The sequence below is a fragment of the Musa acuminata genome, chromosome BXJ3-3 (genome assembly GCF_036884655.1).
Source record: "Musa acuminata AAA Group cultivar baxijiao chromosome BXJ3-3, Cavendish_Baxijiao_AAA, whole genome shotgun sequence".
NCBI classification, from domain to species: Eukaryota; Viridiplantae; Streptophyta; class Magnoliopsida; order Zingiberales; family Musaceae; genus Musa; species Musa acuminata.
In genome coordinates, this window is record NC_088351.1 from 37,587,025 (window position 1) to 37,606,011 (window position 18,987).

The following is an 18,987-nucleotide window of genomic DNA, read 5'->3' on the forward strand; positions in this document are numbered from 1 at the left end:
TTGGTAAATATCCTGGGGCTAGCTCTAACATCTTTCACAGTATTATTGCAAAAATAATAATAATAAAGTTAGTGTCATCTTCCGTTGCACAATAATTGATCAATTCTAAAACTTGTTGTAAGGTAAAATAGGCTTTGATACCAACTACCAACTATATGACATTAAGATAAAATAGGTTCTGATACTAATCGACAGAAGAGATGGAGATAGGGATGAGCCAATGATGGAGATGTGGAGGGTGTAGGGTGGAAGACAGAACAAAGGCGATTATATTTTATTCTCCATCATATTATAAATTCTTCACACTTACTTCTATCTAGTTGAAAAATAATTTCTCACTAGCCATCGCAAAGAAGGGGTTCACACATGGTAGGACTAACAAATAGACATATAAGAATTTTCAAGTGTAAGATTTTATATATACATCAATATTTGACACACTGATCAACATTTTAAATCAAGCTAAACCAGATAATATGACTGATACAAACAAGATCATTAACAAATAATATGCCAGCTACAAGATCACTAGTGATTAATATAAAATAGGTACCACCTGATGATATAAGATAATATAATATACGCTCTATGAAAACTTGGTAGCAATATTGAGTGGACACATATAAGAAACAATACAACACGGATCATAACCTCGATAAATCAGATAATATGACAAACACAAATAATATCATTAATAGATAATATGTCAGTTACAAGATCACTAGTGATTAGTATAAGATGGGTACCACTTGGTGATATAAGACAGTACAATATACGCTCTACAATAGATAATTCTTGAAACTTGATAGCAATATTGAGTGGACACCAATAAGGAACAAAACAATACGAATCATAACCTCGACTGGTATAGTGCGAATACATAAAATTATAAACCTTGAGAAACATCGATAACATATATGAAAATTTCATTTAATTAGTAATCGGATGCTCTAAAATATTATAGAAAGACTAGAATAAGCTCAAGAAGCTCACATCGACATGCCTCAACCTTAGCTGTCAACCAAAAAAAACTTTCAAATATAGCAGCACAAACTAAGGTATTATTATGTTTAAAGCAAGCATTAGCTTGAAGGAACTTAATGAATAACATCACAAAAGAAAGCATCATTTTGTGAAACGCAAACACAATCATAAAGAAACTTAAAAGAAAAGCGACAACAACATTATGTTTAAAGCAAGCATTATCTAAATAACTTTAAAAAATAATGACAAGGAATAAAGCATAATTATTTTTAAAACAAATATATATATATACATATATATACATATACATATATATATATATATATACATGTATATATATATATATATACTAACCTTAAATTTAGAATCATATATATGAAAATTTCTTAGCATAGAGGGGTATATGGGCTAGAAGTTCTTTCGTAATAATAACTAGAATTTCACATCAATTTTCTGCATTCATAAGCACAAAGCGATAAACATCTGCAGTTGATATATGCAAAATGTGGGAAAAACACGAAAGGCTCAAGAAATAGAGCCATTACCCATAGATTCCACATCATCAACTCTTCAGAAATGGTAGATCTTATTTGAAATTTGTACCAAATCTCTTTGTGAACATACATATAAGGCACTGTGATGTTGATATATATCCAGTGGAGAACACGTTCACCCCTTTTGATGACTTATACCCATAGAAATACTGGATGTGGCTATTAATGTTCATAATCATATCACATGGAACTAGCTGTACGGATCCAGCTTTGCCTTTGTCATATACATGAGAATAATCATGCACATAGCCTTGGCTTTCAAAATGGTTTCACATCATTTTTTTATAAACCATCTTTGGGTGGAACCGAGGGCACCATTAGATACGGGTGATACATATCGGTCCGTCAGTTTATCAGTACACAGACCGTTCGATACTAAACAAAACGAAATAAATAATATATATATATATATATATATATTATAAAAGGTGACGTCGCGTCGCCTTTTTCGACGACGTCGTTGAGGCGACACGACATCGCTTTTTTTGACGACGTCGCCTTATATATTAGAATCTTACTACAACTCAATTGTTCAAGTATGCTAAAGAGGAAGAAATCTTAGTGAAAGTTCAGTTTCCTAAAATTATATAATATCATTAAAAATAATAGTAGAATAATTACAAATAAACCTACTATTTAAGATTCTAATCTCTATAATACTATAAAGGTTCAGGCACCTACTAATAAAGTCTTATGAAGCATCCGCTGATTTGAGTTGTAAATTTACAAATGCTTTTCACAAATTCCTAGAACAATTTAAACACAATTGAATTCTAAGTAGTAAGTAGACTCCACTAGTAACAAAATATCTATCCCAGCTTAACTTAATATTTCGAGGCATGCACGAATCAAAATAGAATGATGCATGATGACCAAACCCATATGCACGCGAGTGGTTGCATAATTAAAATTAGCAAAAAAAAGGGAATTATACAAAAAAAATAGGAGTGGTTGCATAATTCTTCAGTGGGAATTATACAAAAAATTAGCAACAGACGACCAAGTCGGCTTTGGTTTCAGACACAGGTTTGTGGTTGAAGACTTGTGAAATGGACCGAGAAAAGACAGGTTGAACGAGAGAAGGAGATGGGAAGAAGACGATCGGTCCTAACGCGTTTACGTGTTATTGCATGTCGCCCATCAAACCTTTGACCGCTGCATCTGCCGCAATGCATTTTGTAAGTTGAAATCGACAAGTAGGTAAGATAGATTTGATGTCACAAAAACAAAGTTTAATTCATTGTCATCTCTATCTCCAAGTATGAAGTAGAGATCAACACGAATGCCTTTTGCCAATCCAAATGAAAATAGAGAGAGTTTAGAGAATAGTTCAACTATTAAGGATTAAAAAGGTTCTCACAACTTAAATACTTAGTTTTTTTATAGTATATTAATTTTTATCTCAATGAATATTGACCCTATTTAGTTTGTTCCCTTTAATTTGAACTCTTGAATGTATACTATGAATGAGTTGTTGTATGCACTCGTATGTTCTTCTGAATTATATGTACATACGAGATTGATTTAGAAAACTGCAAAAGTGTTCAACAAATGGATACAAAGTTTTAAGACTGCCTTAAACGAGCAAGCAAGAAATAATTAGAGGAGGAAGACAGATGCATGCAAGACATGACATATCTCCATTGATGATAAGGGAATCGAAGCAGTCGTTCACTGCATGGGCCGATGAGGTCTTCGCCGTCTCCCTCCGCTGCTGTCGAGCTCTGACCAACCTCACCTGGAAACAATGCTCACGACCGAGAAGCATTAGGAAGCTTCACGACGACGCCACTCACCACCATGGCCGACCTTCCCATGATTCATTCACAAGTCTCGGCTACAGTTTGCAAGCGTTGAATCCGTGGAAGTCGGACAAAGCTTGTCGTCATCTTTCCCGCCCCCCCTCAAATAGTGTTTTTACCCTATTTGTGGGGGTAAAAACACTATAGAAAAATACTGTCGCATGATTCATTCACAAGTCTCGGCTACAGTTTGCAAGCGTTGATTCCGTGGAAGTCGGACAAAGCCTCTCGGCTATTAAGATTATGAAAAAATACTTTAGGAAATATATTTAGGTTTGAAACGCGTATAAACACTTTCGAAGAATTTCTTCCACATCTTTGATTTAACACAAATTTCACATTTATTAAAACCATCAAAATGATAATTTATTAAGTCACACTTAACCGTTCTTGTAATGGTGCTAGTTCCAATACGTGCTAATCTATCATGTCGAATATGAATCAACAATATCAATAGAAGCAACATCTTTATTAAATTTAGAATCATTGTCAACAATAGATAATTTGACCATTCCCTCAACGGAATAGTCTTTTCCAACAAAAGTTCCATTAGGAGATAGAATTAACTTCCCGGATTCAAATACAGATTTAATTCTAGGTTTGCCAAGGAGATTCCCACTCACTAAATTTCTACTCATATTTGGTACACGAAGAACATTAGTAAGAGTGACTTTCTTACCCGAAGTGAAAGCGAGTTCCACATTTCCCTTGCCAATCACCTTAGAACGAACTTCATTTCCTATTTGAATCTCATGCCCTTCTGTGACTTCTTTATAAGTCTTGAATAGTATCTTATCATAGCAAACATGGACGGTAGCACAAGTACCGTACCACCAACCAGAAACCTTGCCAAATATGACATTCACTTCGCTCACCATAGCAATTATATTATCATCTCCCTCAACAGAGTTGACTTCTAGTTTCTGGCCTTTTTTAAATCTGCAATCCCTAGCAAAATGACCAGGTTTTCCACAAACAAAATAGCCTCCACTTTTTGGCTTCTTAAATTTTCTTTGATCCCTTTTGGGGCCAAAATGATTCTCCTTGTTTTGCTTGTCTCTGTTGGAATTTTTATGCTGATTCACAACATTTGCTTTTATATTGCCAAAAGAGTTCTCACTCTTGTCTTTCATCCTCGATTCCTCCTCGATTCAAAGATGTTTTTGAATTTGCTCCAAAGTGATATCCTTGGAGTCATGCAAAATCTTCTTCCTATACCCTTTCCAAGATGAAGGTAACTTGGCTATTATAGCCCATACTTAAAAAGGTTTAGGAAGTTCGATTTTTTCAGCTTTCAATTGATTAACAATGACCTACAACTTATACACTTGTGCCAAGATTGACTTGCCATTCACAAACTTGTAATCAAAATATTTAGAAATTAAAATTTTCTTTGTCCCTTCCTCCATATTTGAATTCCAAAGCTTTTCAAATTGCTTTTGTAGATAGTTCCACAGTATAAAGATCATAAAGCCGGTTCGAAAGAGCATTGAGAATGTATCCTCTACACATGATTTCATATTCAATTTTCTTCTTTTGTTCAGCCTTGACTTCATCGGTGTCATCGTCGGTTGGATCAGGAATTTATTGAAGATTTGGATCAAGCACATAGAAGATCTTCAAAGCAATCAACATGAACTTCATTTTATCTTGCCAACGGGTAAAATTCATTCCATCAAAACGATCCAAACGAACAAAATCTTGATTCAATAATTTGATGGTATTTGTGGCCTCCACGATGAATTTGTATAAACTCACAAAAATTTTAAATTTTAAAAGTCTTGGAAAGTATTTTACACCTACACATAAATTTTATAAAATAAACTAATAATCCTAATAAATATAATATTATAACATTAAGTCCAACTACCAACGAGAGTCAACACAATTGTATGTAATCAATATCGTACTCTTTTCTATATATTTCAACATTGTTAATCTTTTCTAATATAGTTCATAACAATATTTGTATTTTGTTTTGTCAAGATAATATTATTATCATATTCAATCATAATATGTATATAAATATAAATAGGATAATAAAAATAAATAATTTTAATTAAGTAGAAAAAAATATCAGTAATAGTATTCACTTAAATATGTATCACCTTATGTTTATGAGTTGATCATATTATTCCAAGAACATATTCTTTAAATATTTTACATTATAAAATTTTAATAAATTGGTTAATAATCTTAGAAGTGGTGCTAAGTTCTTAATTAACATATGTTGTATTTGGATTTTTTTTCTATAACTACTAAGTATTTTAACTTATCATTCTTAAAGAAGAAAACTATTATGATATTATTATAAAATATTTTCAATGGCTTGGTAATTGAGTCGACCATAAAAAGTCTTAAATATAAAATTTTGTAACCATAAAGTTTGATTTATGATATCAAAATATATCATAAATTCAGCTTACATTGTTGATGATATAATAAGCGATTAATTTTTTACTTTATCAAGAAATTACCCACAAGCATATAAATTCTAAAGTGGACTTCCTATTGTCAAAGTAATTTATAAAATTAACATCTAAATATTCTATTACTTCAAGTTGACTCGATCTCTTATACGTGAGCATGTAATTTTTCATATTCTATAAATATTTTATCATTTTATTTGGATCTTTCTAATATTTTACTTTTGTTCTCATATCTATCCAGTATTCCATTTGTAAAACTAAAATATGATCTTGTATAGATTTAAGTATATAATAAACTCTCAACTATACATGCATAAGTAACATATTTTATCTAATTCCTTTCTAAATCAGAGGGGTAAACATGCCTTAATTATGAAAGAAAGCCTAGAATTCCACATCACTCATGATGGTTCTTGTGATTCTGGTGTGGTAGTCACAACCATTTGATTTTGAAATTAGGTTGACTCTGACGCTTAGTAATGCACTTTGACATGTAGAAGTAGGAGATCATACATTAGCATCACTAAGGCCCCAACTTTCATCATCCAGAAACAATTCTGGCTCAATCTCCTGTTTGAGTTTTAGAATGTCTCCTGAGTTCTGCATAGCCTGCCAAATGGAAATAAAATAGACAAACAGTTATAGAGATCTAATTGCAAAGATGTGACTGATCAAACAAGCCTATCTACCAATTTATTAACCCCTGATTAGCTTTTAAGTATCTGTATTCCATAACGATGACAAATCTCCTATTTAAATCCCTTTAAAATAATCACATGTTCCAATGGCAAGCGAAAAGATAATTTACTAAGTAAAAAAGCATTTTAATAAAAGGAACAAAAAATATATATGTCGGAGAACTCCAGTTTTACATTGGGAGAAAAAATGAATCTGAAATAAAAAAATACAAGATATTTGAAAAAGAAGTCTGACAAAACAATGAGTCGGCTTGATTCTCATTAAAGACTGATAAACTATGCTGTAACAATCCCACTAGAGTCATACTAGTTCAGCAATGAACTGCTTCTCTCAACTAGCAAAAAATAATCTATATGCAATCAAGATTCAACTAACCTTGTCAGAGACTAACATACTGACGAAAATTGTAACCAGTTTCACCATGTTTAATAGCAACAATAAGAGATCATAATGTGACGAAATAAATTGGTTCCATGAAATGAATATTCTGATGTATCTCATGAAGTTTTAGAAGTTGATCGCTAGTGTAATGAACGCGTTCATGACTTTCGAATCTGAAGTCTCCAGGCTGGTAAAATAGTTACATAATGCTGTATAATACTCCTTAAAATCACACTAACAGTTGTCCATAAGGCAATAAATAAAGCAACAAGAGATCTCCCAAAAAACAACCTTTATAATCACTTGAACAACATGACAAAATAGCATGCCGTGTTAGCCAAATGTATATGACATAAAAGAATCATATAAACTCCAGAAGCTAAAAAGAAGACAGCGAATCTCAGTAACTTGACAGACTGACGCTGGAATCTTTCCATAAGCATGTTACAATGTTTAATTACCAGGAACATGAAGTATATGAGCTACCAGTCACAGCAAGCAAAAGCGGACACAGAAATCAACTGATCGATCGAAACAGACAAGTCAAACTCTATGACAATAAAAAACTATTCATCCACTCTAATTATGAGGATACCAATTAGAAATGGCCAAACTATTCAGTAGCACAGAAGATATAATCTGGAACCCTTTCAGAATCCTGAAGCTTGCTTCCACCGTCTAACCCATGGGAAGCACGATTCTGACCTACCTGGGATGAGGTTTCACCACAACCTCACCTTTTCCATCAAACTCCCTCCAGCACACGTAAAAGAGAACAGATAGAACGACAACGGATGCATCAATCTACCAACCAATCGAGAAAACGAAAACCGATATCGAACATCAGATCAGGCGATTCAAAGACGCAAGCTTCAGTCGGCCCAAAGAAGCCACACATCAATGGAGTTTAATTTCCCAACGACCTTGAGCGGGAGGGGGGCGCCGGCATCGCCACGTGGGCCGAGGACGGGAAGATTGGAGGCGGCCGTATCGAACCCGGGGGGGAGGCTTCCGCTGCCTCGGGTCCCGCCGCTGCTGCTGGGCCTCAAGCTGTTGTCCGTCCGATCCGTCTGCATGCCTCACCGAATCACCTCCTCTCGATATCGTAAGAGCTACGAACACGCTGTCAACCCGATCGGCACCTCCGCATGTGGAAGACGAGAGGAGAGATGGAGGTAGGTCTTCGCGAAGTCGTCCACTTCGCTCTCGGGGTAGCGTAAGAGGGAGGGAGGGAAAGGAGCCGGTCCGGCCGTCGACGGGTAGTTTCGTAATTAGATCGTCGTATTTTGAGTCTCAGATTGTGATGTACTCCTTTCCCCTCTACCCGCGGGTTCACCGCTGATACTAAATGGGCCCCGTTACCATCAACCTCTTATCCGCAACGAGGTACATTGCCACAAGTTTCTCGTTTAAATGATGGATTGTGAGTGGACGAAACTAACCTTCCACTTCGAGAAGAATACTCGATGAATGCCACTGTGGGGGGAATCTTGTGACACATCATAGCACCTGCTGCTCACGTGACTTTAAAGGAGGGAGAGTGCTTTTACATATCTATCCCTGGAAAGTATGAAAATAGTGTATTTACTCTTATAATTATATGCATATACATCCCTCAAAATAATGATCCTCCACACACAAATATATACATCAACATCTATAAAATAAAATAAAATAAATATAAAAATCTTCAAATTTATAAGGATAAGATTGTGTGTATTGTACCTCTCCAAATTAGGATAATAACATTTCAACAAAATGCTTGTCAAAATTATTTCTCAGGATCAGTCTTGTTGGGGTAGAACTGCTTGAGGTTTCAGATGTCATTCTAGTCTGGCAATTAGAATGAGAGACATCAAGAACATGTGGTTGATAGCAAAGATGCTCTATTTAAATGCAGCAAACATGACCATGGTATACTGCAGTTGTAGAGAAGAAGCCAACCAGTCCATGCTACACCAGAGAGAGAGAGAGAGACTGTTGACACAAGCTGAAGCATTATTCATTGCACACTGCACTACTGCATCATGAGAAGAAGTTCTTGTCATTAGTGATCAGGACAGCATGGACTTGGAACAGATAACCAAGGTGGAAAGTAGGAAAGTATGAGCAAGAGGAGATCTAAAGAACATGTACACATCAACTCTTCTTGTGCACCAGCCTCAGAGAAGGCTGGTTGAAGCTATTTCATATGGTTCACAGTAGCTGAAGCTTTTTTGGCTTCACAGAGATGAACTGGGATTATACAAGTTAAAATGCATTGATTCATCATGTTCTGTTATCAAGCAACATAGCATCTATCTCAGATTGCAACACACTGTAAAACTCGAGAAAATTATTGTATCGGTAAAAGTATCGTTCTTGAAAAAGAGGAAATTGATACATATCGTTCTCAAAGTGACAAACACCATTGCTAAGAGTAACATTATCAACGTAGGAAGTGAAATTAGATGAGTTGCCTTCTTTTCCCTTTGAGAAAAGACAGTAGGATGATCCATTTCAGACACACTATACAAGTGAGGAGAGCCTAAATCCTTGAGCTACTTGATTGTGCCATGTAATTTTCCTCTATTCAGTATGGCTGGTCTGATTCCCATGTCTCAGCAAATCGGAAGCTTCAGATCATTAGCCACCACATCTCCTCCATTCATGGAACAACTCTTCAATGTATCTGCTTTTAAGGGCTCCCAAGTGACCTGAAACTCCTCCATTTCCTCGGCTTCCTGCCAACAGAAAACCCAATTATGAATCCAAGAGTGCTGCTTAGGTTCGAATGCAAGCAATTCAAGTTATTGTATTTGTTTCTACTGTAAGCAGACCTGGTTCAAGTCTATAATTGTTGAAGTCCTAGGAAGATCATCTTCTCTTACGGTTGAAAGACGAGCTTGACACTCGATAACGGTACTCGAACAACTATTGCGAAGCGATTCGAATGGCCTAATCTGTGGTCTCTTCTTTTTGAGTCTATATTGTGTTCTTCCTGAAGGATTCTTCAATAGGCAAGAATACTTCATCTGCAAGAATCTACATGATCCACCATCAACAAGAATGTTTATTTGGTTGTAGACCATCCAAAAATACAGGGTTATGAACTCTGACCTTTTAAATCAATTCTAAATGTCAGCCAGAAATCAAGAGAAATAATGAATTCAATGGAATAAAGGAAAGATGTAGTACTCGACTTCAGCACGAAGCCTTAGCTTCCTCATATTGGCCTTGTGCAACTGCTGCCTCTTTGATTCAGTTTCCTGATGAAATAGAATCCAAAACAAAATCTTGTAAATGTTGTTCATGATACAGCAATAGATTGAGAAAGCTCATACTACTGAATGACATCCCATGTGATGTTGACTTCTCCAAACATTAGATTAAAACTTAGAGAAAAGTGCTTTCTAATCATTCAGACAAAAGGAAAATTTGAAGCACCAGATTACAAATCCAACAGGCAGGAAAACTAGAAGACAACTTAAGATTAACTCAATCCATAAAAGGAAGAAAAAGGAAAAGAAAACCAATAAAGTGTAGATCCGTCTAAAAGAGCATGACAAGAAATTATTTCTGCAACAAGATTACTTTCAGATCTCACAATCTAAGAATGGAGGAGAGAAAAAAGATTATTTCATTATGAGAAAAAATACTCATAAACAAACTAAATTTGCAACCCAAAAAAAAAAGCCCCACTAATTCAAGGAAAAGCTGAAGACAAAGAGGTAAAGAAGCCCAAAGATCTCACCTTTCTCAACTCTTCATAATCTAGAAGAAGGCTCTGGTACCTAAAGCGCGCCTTGTCCTCTTCACCGACCGGCGATAGAGAGCAAGATGGGAAGAATCCCACTGCAAAGCTCTTCCCTTTCTTCGTCACCATCGTCTCAAAATCCGATCTTTAGGAAGGAGAAGGGAAGGGAACGAGAGAGCAACGGCTAGAATGAAAGGAAGAGATGACATTGTAGAGCAATAAAAGCAGGGAAAGGTTCCTTCCCCTGTTCTCCGAGGTCTGATGATGACCAATACGCCCACATAAATTGAATGGGATATGGGTTGCGGCAATTTTGGCAAGTTTGGGGGGGTTGGTTTTGTCCGAGGCTCGGAAGGGAAGAGAGAGGAGGAGAGAGAAAAAGCTGGGCTGGGTGATGCATATCCTGAAACACTTGCCCTTCTTGACTTCTCCCTTCTTCTCCCGGTTTCTACTTCTCTCACCTTGCCTCCTTTCCATCACATGACTCCAGGCCTAGATGGGCCACCGTGAACAAAGACTGGCGGAGAGTAGAGATCACATGGACTCCATTCGAGGGTGGGGAATTCTCTTAAATCCGTTCTTTGGCTGGTCGAAACAGGAGAGAGGGAGGATGAGGACAGGGGAGGAGATGAATGGCTACTGTGCGGTGATGTTGCAGTTTCTGCTGCCTGCTTAGTCCTTGCAGTTGGATCACACTACCTCCGTCCTTGCGGTCGCAGTTTCTCCCCATTGTTTCATTGCATTGCCATGGCAGAACTTTTACTGTTCTTCCACACCACCTCACTTCCCGGAGGACGCACTCAGCCACATTGTCATGCTTGCTAATGTAGTGAGCATTAAAAGTCGGCAAATAATGGAAGCACACAGCTTTCTGCTTCCCCTGCAGAGAGGGGCAGAAACCTAGGGAGCTTGTGCTCCCACGCTATGACAGATGCAGGGTAGAATGGGCCCTCATGAGCATGATGGAGACCTGATGCTGGTGAAAAGGTTGGTGACGACACCCAGAAAACAAAAAAGTGGCTCTCTAGCTGTTGGATAGTGTAATAATATATGCCCAATTGAAGGCCAGCTTTTGCAGCAAGGAAGGATTCCAAGTAGTCCTCTTCCATTCTGGTTTTCCACTGTCCTACGATATATCATCAAAAGCGAGTGAATCTATTCTAAATTATATCATATAATTAGTTTTTTTTATATTTTAATCTCTATATTTTTAAAAATTATACTGTAATCTTTATATTTATGAAAATAAAATATTTAATTTTATTGTTCCTCATGTCATTAATTTTATTATCCAAAATATCACACAGATTATCATGAGTAAAAAATAATCTTAAAAAATAATCTTATAAAGTTAAAAATCAAGAAAGAGAGAAAAATTTTGTTAAATAACAAGTGAAATAATCGGATCTTTCTTGTGATCCTGTCTCCTTCTCGTCAGTCGAAGTCAAAGGAGAGGATAAAATCGAAAAAGGAATGTTTTTTCATAGAAATTATAAAAGGAAAAAATTAATATCGATAAAATATAACACTATAAAATTATTATTTTATCCTTATTTTAGTATCATTTCTCGGACGTGACGACACGTCTGATATTTTTATCAACAAAATCAATGATATGAGAAAAAATAAAATTAAATATTTTATAAATATAGAGATCCTAATATAATTTTAAAAAATATAAAAATAAAAATCCTACATATATAGCTGCTCAACCTTCATTCTCCAAGGTATACCTCTTGTTCTTAAGATGAGATTACTTCTTTTCACACCCTGAATTCAAGCTTCAGCGTATAAGGAACACCAGAAAGAAAAAGGAACACTTTTGTCCTCTTGGATCTTAGCATGGATTGATATATTGAAAGACTGGTCTGCCCTTCCATCTTTAAATAAACGGAATTATGACCATCCATGCACTTTTACTATCTCTACAGTCTGTCCATCAACAAAAAAGAATGGAATTATGAAGCACAAATCATCTCATTAGAGAAGGGGTGCAGTGACAGATTGAAATATGAGTTTTAACTACTTTAATTTCTGTATATCCAATCGCATTTCTGCCTCTGCATATCTTACAGATAGCAAGCCAATTTGTTTTATTCATAAGCGAAGGCAAACCCACATGATATCATTTATCATACAAATAACAACAATGAGGGTGGATCAGTCATCTTCTTCTCCTATCCCTGTAAGGTCCCTCACTTTCTTGATCCTTGAGGAGGCCAAGAAATGCAAGAAGACCAAAAAAGAAGAAACCACCCGACCAGTGGTGCCATCCACCGCCACCTCCACCTCCACCGCCATCGTCATCACGAGGTGGAAATCCTGTACCCCCATCATCAAGCTCCGGTGACTTTTCCTTCCCTGAAATCCACATGGAAGCATCCAATAATTGTTATCAACAAAAATATAAACAAAAGTCAAGTCCTTCTCTAGTGCTAAAATGATTGAAACAACTTGGGAATACATATTTATGTTGATTACCTTGGATGGGAGCAATAGTTATCGTCGATGATTGGCGTGTGACCGTCTGTGTCTGCTCTGCTGCACATCTTGCGCTCTGCAGCACATACACAGTGCAATCAAAAGCTGTAAGATAACTAAGAACAGAGAGACTGATAAATATTCCAGTTTTCTACATGGTCAATATTTGAATTCATGGGAAAGCTTATTGTCTGAAAACCATTTGCTACCAAAGAGAAGCACAACGAATAAGACCAACTGAATTAACAGGTATGAGTTATAAATAGGTTCTAAAACAAAAAAGTTCTTTTTTTCTTGTTGGCAGTTGACCTTTAGAAATAAAACTATGTTCAAAAAGATGGAACGGAAAGGGCCAGATATCGCCAGCAATAGGTTAAGTAGCGACAGATTACGGTGCAAAGATGAATAAAATAGTCCTACGTTGGGGATCATCATGCACTCTGCACAATATGTTAATCCCTGTAATCAAAGATAATAGCAAGCAAATTGGCAGCTATCAGCTGGAGTACAACCATAACAACATGTAATTGTCCCCAACTGGTGATGAGAAAATGTCGGATTGGAGAATGTATTCAATTCTCAGAGAATAGCCATTCGAGTGTTCTATAATGGATTGAAGAACTTAGATGTTGGATTGGAGAATGTGTTCTCTGGCTGTAAATATAAATCAAGAATTTTTGTAGGAACCAAAATCTTTGATGTGATGCATACAACTGCATGGTGATAATGCAGCATTCCAAAGATGAAACTTGTGCAAAAGACCAACCACCATTAACATGTATGAGGGCCCATACTATACAGCTAAGAAGAGCTGGAAAAGGGAAGAAAACATCCAGAGCTACTTATAAACCGTTAGATGCCAAGAACAAAAATGAACCATGATAATACAGAAAGATTAGATAAAATCAACTCAAGTATTCCTTCTAATGGTCAGAGTTTTGGACATTCAGATAAAGCCTAGATAGAGAGATCCAACACTTCAGTGAAAATAAAGACTTAAAGATACAACCATCTTGCAACCCCTGCCAATTACAAGAAACAAAAAATGTCTGTATATTCATATCATCTAAACAACTATGTGATTATCTTAACCTGGCCTTTTGTCCCATAGAATTGATACGACTACCGTTATCCTTATCCCTCGAAGTATGTCATGAGATTGAGAAATCTAAACCAGAAATGCATCAGTAGGTTAAGATCCAAGCTAAATTTAAAATTGATCTATATCAGAGCTTGACGTGGCTGTCACAAAATCTGGTTTATTGGGCCCGAGATTAACACTCTGTAGTGGAACATAAATTTGACCTAAGCAAATTCATAGACTTCAAAATCCAAAAAAAGATATCAACCTCTACAAAACTTGGCAACTACACTTCATAAAGTACAACAGTGCTACCTGAAATATGAGGACAATTGACTGCTTCTTTTCTTTTCAAGAAGAGCTTTAAAACCAGTTAATAGCAGTTGCACTTACAGACTGAGAGAGCAACCTTACTCTCTTTACATTGTTGTGAAACAAATTGGCATCATGTGACAAGGAAACTATTACCTAGGACTTCTTTCCTTACTGAATTAGCTTTCAGCAAATCAAGGTCATGTTTCAAACATATACTCCAGACAATAGCCTATATGAAGGATGAACATTGTGGACAAAATGAACAACAGTTGCGGAGTAAACCAAAAAAAGAAGAAAAAAAAATACTGGGTAGTGTTTTCTTCAATATGACAGGCAAAAAGTCAATGAAAGTTTATCATGTACATATGCCTGCATGACAACCCGTGAACAAAGTTTGGAGAATGTACCAAGCTAGCAGCACATATTAGTGATCTAGACAGCAGCCTCCCAGCTTCTAGTTTAGATTGTCTACGTTGAAATGGTTGACACTTGATACAGGGTAATGAGAGATTAGGCTTCGCAAGCTGGGTTCTCAGGCAAGTCCTTGTTTTCCCTACATATCATAACCACAGAGTTGGTTACATCAGACATTATAAAATTCGATGCTCAAAAACAGAAACAAGAAACCAACAGAATAAATGATAACATTCCCCACTGCCTCTTTGGAGGAAGAAAGTTCAGTAGAATATTAAAGATCACCATTAATGATGTTAAGGTCCTTTCCTAGTACATGAACACCTGACTAAAACAAAACTTCGACTAGTACAATATATAGCCACCAAATCTTGGCTTGTGTATTATATATGTTACAACAAAAATATCTTCATACATTAGTCTATCCAATGCTCCGAAACAATAAGTAATTCATAAATTTTGTACAAAAGCAAACGAGAGATTTCTTTATTAGTTAAAAAGTGCAACAACTACAGCTACAAAAAAAAATACTGTACGTAAATTATCCCAAAATACCAAATCAAGCACAACCAACAATAGAAGTAAAAAGCAAGATAATCTGGAGATATCCAAAGCACAGAATAAGCATTTTTATTTTCTCGTCAACCAATCAACATGGCAGTATAGAACTATAAGATAATACGAACATATGACATACCAAGATATCTATCATCAGTAATGATTGGCGTGCGCACAGCAACAATTGATAGTGAGGTCATGCTGAAAATTGGAAGTGAAAGAAACTATCAATTCATCAAGGCTAATGGATGAAACCAGTCAACAAAACTTGTGAGCAAAAAGACCAAAAACCACAAAAAATGTTGAAGAATAGAAAATAACTTAAGATGAACCACACGAAATATATGTATCTCTTGATGTGACCTCTCTTAAGAAAGAACGGAACAGAACTCCAATATTTGTCTACGTTTCAGGCCTTTTCCTTCGATACAAAAAACATAAATGAATAAACAAAAAATAGCACAAAAATCAAGTCTGTAAGATCAAACACATTTGAGAATGACCAAAACCGCAAATTCAGTTTTTAGAAAAGAAAAATCCAATTTGTCCGAACCAAAAAGTCAAGAATAACTAAAGAACCAAAGCACGCCAAGAGTCTCAAACTCGATATACCAATCGGAATACCGCCGCGGAATTCAAGCCTGAGCGGCGGAGAAAGAAGGGAGCAGTAGTTCGATGCAAGAATCCCCGTAGCCCCAGAAAAACGAAGCAAAGAAAAATGACGGAAAACCAGCTCGACCAAAAGAATCCAACTTGGCGGAGGAGAAAGAAGAGGAGGGATCACATACCTTAAACTCCCCTAAAATCACGAATACCTAAGAACCGAAGCACGGCAGGAGTCTCAAACCCGAGACAACTATTCGAATGCCACCGCGGAATTCAAACCCGTGCAGCGGAGAGGGACAAGGCAGTAATTTGATGGAGGAATCGCGGCAGCATCAGAAAAACGAAGCGAAGAATAATGACGGAAAACCAGCTAGACAAAATGGAATCCAACTCGACGGAGGGCATAGGGTCAAGAAACCGGAGGAGGAAGAGGTATCGCATACCTTGCGCTCCTTCGCGGAAGAATTCGCGGAGTCGTCGAGCGGCCAAGCGCAAGGGCAAAGACGACGAGGTTAGAAGCTCCATATTGCGGACCACGTGGTCGGTCCTTATACGGTGATTGAAACCGACTTAGTGGACGGTTCACTTGGACCGGTACAGATCATTTGGGCTGGGCTGCAAGAGGGCCTATCATGGGCCCGGCACTAGATAGTAGGGCCCGCTCCGAGGCCCAATAAGATAGATGACTGGCCATATCATAATCCCACACATAAGCTTAAGTTTTTGGTGGAAATAACAGTGATGGAAAATTTCAAGATAGCATCTGAGTATCGCATTCCATATTCAAATCATCGATCAATTTGATTTGGGTTTGAGTCATTTGGTAAAGATTAAATCTTAAGAAAAAGATTCAATTTATATCAAGTAGCTCTAACAGGTTAAATATTTTGAGTCAATTGCTTATACTCAATAATTAATGAATCAATTATCCATTAAGGGTACGATGAAAGACTTAATTGGAAAGGAATGAGGTTATACCACGTGTGACATGAAACTATCACTGTGTTGAATCTCATATGAATTATATTGATTTGCGACGAGGACACAATATGAACTATACATGTCAATTTTAAACATCAGTTTAGTGTTAGATACATGAATTAATCCATTACATATTGAGGTATTATTTTTTGCATGCACTATATCGTTCTATAACAATTGATCTTTAGGTGCTTAAGAGACAATATAATATGTTTATGACTAGTTATATATTACTCTATATAATTAATTTTTTTTAGTATTTAAGTCCTTATATTTTTAAAAATTATATTGAGATTATTATATCTATGAAAGTAAAATATTGAGATCCTTATACACTGTTAAAAAGATAATTTTATATAATTAAAAATTAATAGAGAGAGAATGAATGTGTTTGAGTAATAAAGATAAATATTTTACTTTCGTAAATAAATATATGAATCTCAATATAATTTTTGAATATGTAAGGATCCAAATACTATATATAATTAATTATAATATTATGTAATATGTAATTAACTCACATATTTATGATTGTGATATCATTACTTTTAACATTATAATTTTATTCTTAAACTACTGTGGAGATGGATATCAAACTTGAGGATATGAGGTTTACCCATTGGTAAAAATCTACTCAAATAAAACGAATTTATCGTCGACTGAACTTTTACAAAGCTCTTCAATAAAACCACCACTAATCATTCTCTGAAAAATCAATGCTTCATATTGTATTCAGTTATATATAGTTTTATCATATAAGTAAACATTCAATTTATATTAAGGAGTTGTTAAATATTTCTAGTCAATAGCTTATACTCAATAATTAATGAATCAATTATCGGTGAGAGACTAAATTGGAAAGGGATGAGGTTATACGATATGTCATGATGCGAAACTATCCCTGAATTGAATCTCATATAAATTATAAAAAAATTTACATTCATTATGTTATTTCATACCAATTGATTTGGAGGTGCATGCGATACAACATAATATGTTTAGAGTTAATTATATATTATATTATATAATTAATTATTTTTAATATCTCGATTCTTATACTTTTAAAAGTTATAAGTAAACATTCACATTATCCGCTAACTTCAATGATTGAGAGATTCAGATGCCTGTCAAAAAGATAGCACACAGTGGCTATTTTTTATCATCCTAATTGATGGATGACTATTGCATCTATCAAGTGCTTGATGTAAAAAAAAAAGCAAAGAAAAACAATATATATATTTGTCTTATGTAGCTATCAGAACAATTCTCAATCTAAGCATCAAGTTGATCAAGAGATGCATGAATTACCAAATTCAAAGTTGGAGAAAATGTCATGATCTGTTAACTATGCATACAATATTCCAACCACATTAATGTCCTAAAAAGAGGGTCAAAGTTACAGTAGAAAAGTTCCAATTGGGCAACACTTTATTGGTACATCTGTATATCAAAGTATGTTGAACCATGTGAAGGAATAGTTCATTGACAAAGGGTTCCCTACTTTGAGCAATTTCATGTTCAAAGTTTCGAAAATATCATCAAGTTCTAAGGAACAATTTGTTTCCTTTTTTTGTGCCTCAAAATCTTTCTAGGCTATGTTTAGTTCATCTTGAGCACTTTATTAGAATAAGATAATAATTTTTCTTTTAGGATATATTCTTAGGGTTATTTTTCTAGAAAAATACTTATATTTAGTGTTTGTCAAGAATATCTCATATTTTAATTTATTTTCTCAAACAATACCTCTAAATTAAAAAAAATATCTAAAATATTCCTAAAAAATTTCTCATCAAAATTTTTGCTCATTTTTCTATCGGTTAAAATATCCCTCAAAATTTTCTTGTCAAATTATTTTGCTCTTTTTTTATTAGTTTTCAATTGTTGTAGTGTTTTCATTTGATTCATTTATAATATTTTTTAAAAATATTTATAATATTTTATTGATTTACTAAAAATATTGTAAACG

The 18,987-nt window shown here is 35.3% G+C and overlaps 2 protein-coding genes and 1 long non-coding RNA gene across 3 annotated transcripts; all 3 read right to left on the bottom strand.

Moving 5' to 3' along the window:
- Positions 1-6,119: 6,119 nt before the first annotated feature.
- On the bottom strand, positions 6,120-8,161 carry LOC135634266 (uncharacterized). The gene is made up of 2 exons (XR_010495282.1): positions 7,773-8,161; positions 6,120-6,378 (listed from the first exon to the last, which is right to left on the bottom strand). It is a non-coding gene; the product is annotated as an uncharacterized LOC135634266 (long non-coding RNA).
- A 1,008-nt stretch (positions 8,162-9,169) lies between these two features.
- On the bottom strand, positions 9,170-11,486 carry LOC103980005 (uncharacterized). The gene is made up of 4 exons (XM_009396289.3): positions 10,583-11,486; positions 10,027-10,097; positions 9,669-9,873; positions 9,170-9,572 (listed from the first exon to the last, which is right to left on the bottom strand). Exons 1-4 carry the CDS (start codon positions 10,712-10,714, stop codon positions 9,450-9,452), a joined length of 531 nt encoding a protein of 176 aa, XP_009394564.3. The 5' UTR covers positions 10,715-11,486; the 3' UTR covers positions 9,170-9,449.
- Positions 11,487-12,652: 1,166 nt separating this feature from the next.
- On the bottom strand, positions 12,653-16,557 carry LOC135632404 (protein YELLOW LEAF 1, choloroplastic-like). Its single transcript, XM_065140960.1, has 5 exons — positions 16,484-16,557; positions 15,574-15,635; positions 14,870-15,015; positions 13,067-13,142; positions 12,653-12,946 (listed from the first exon to the last, which is right to left on the bottom strand). Exons 2-5 carry the CDS (start codon positions 15,632-15,634, stop codon positions 12,750-12,752), a joined length of 480 nt encoding a protein of 159 aa, XP_064997032.1. The 5' UTR covers position 15,635; positions 16,484-16,557; the 3' UTR covers positions 12,653-12,749.
- Positions 16,558-18,987: the final 2,430 nt, after the last annotated feature.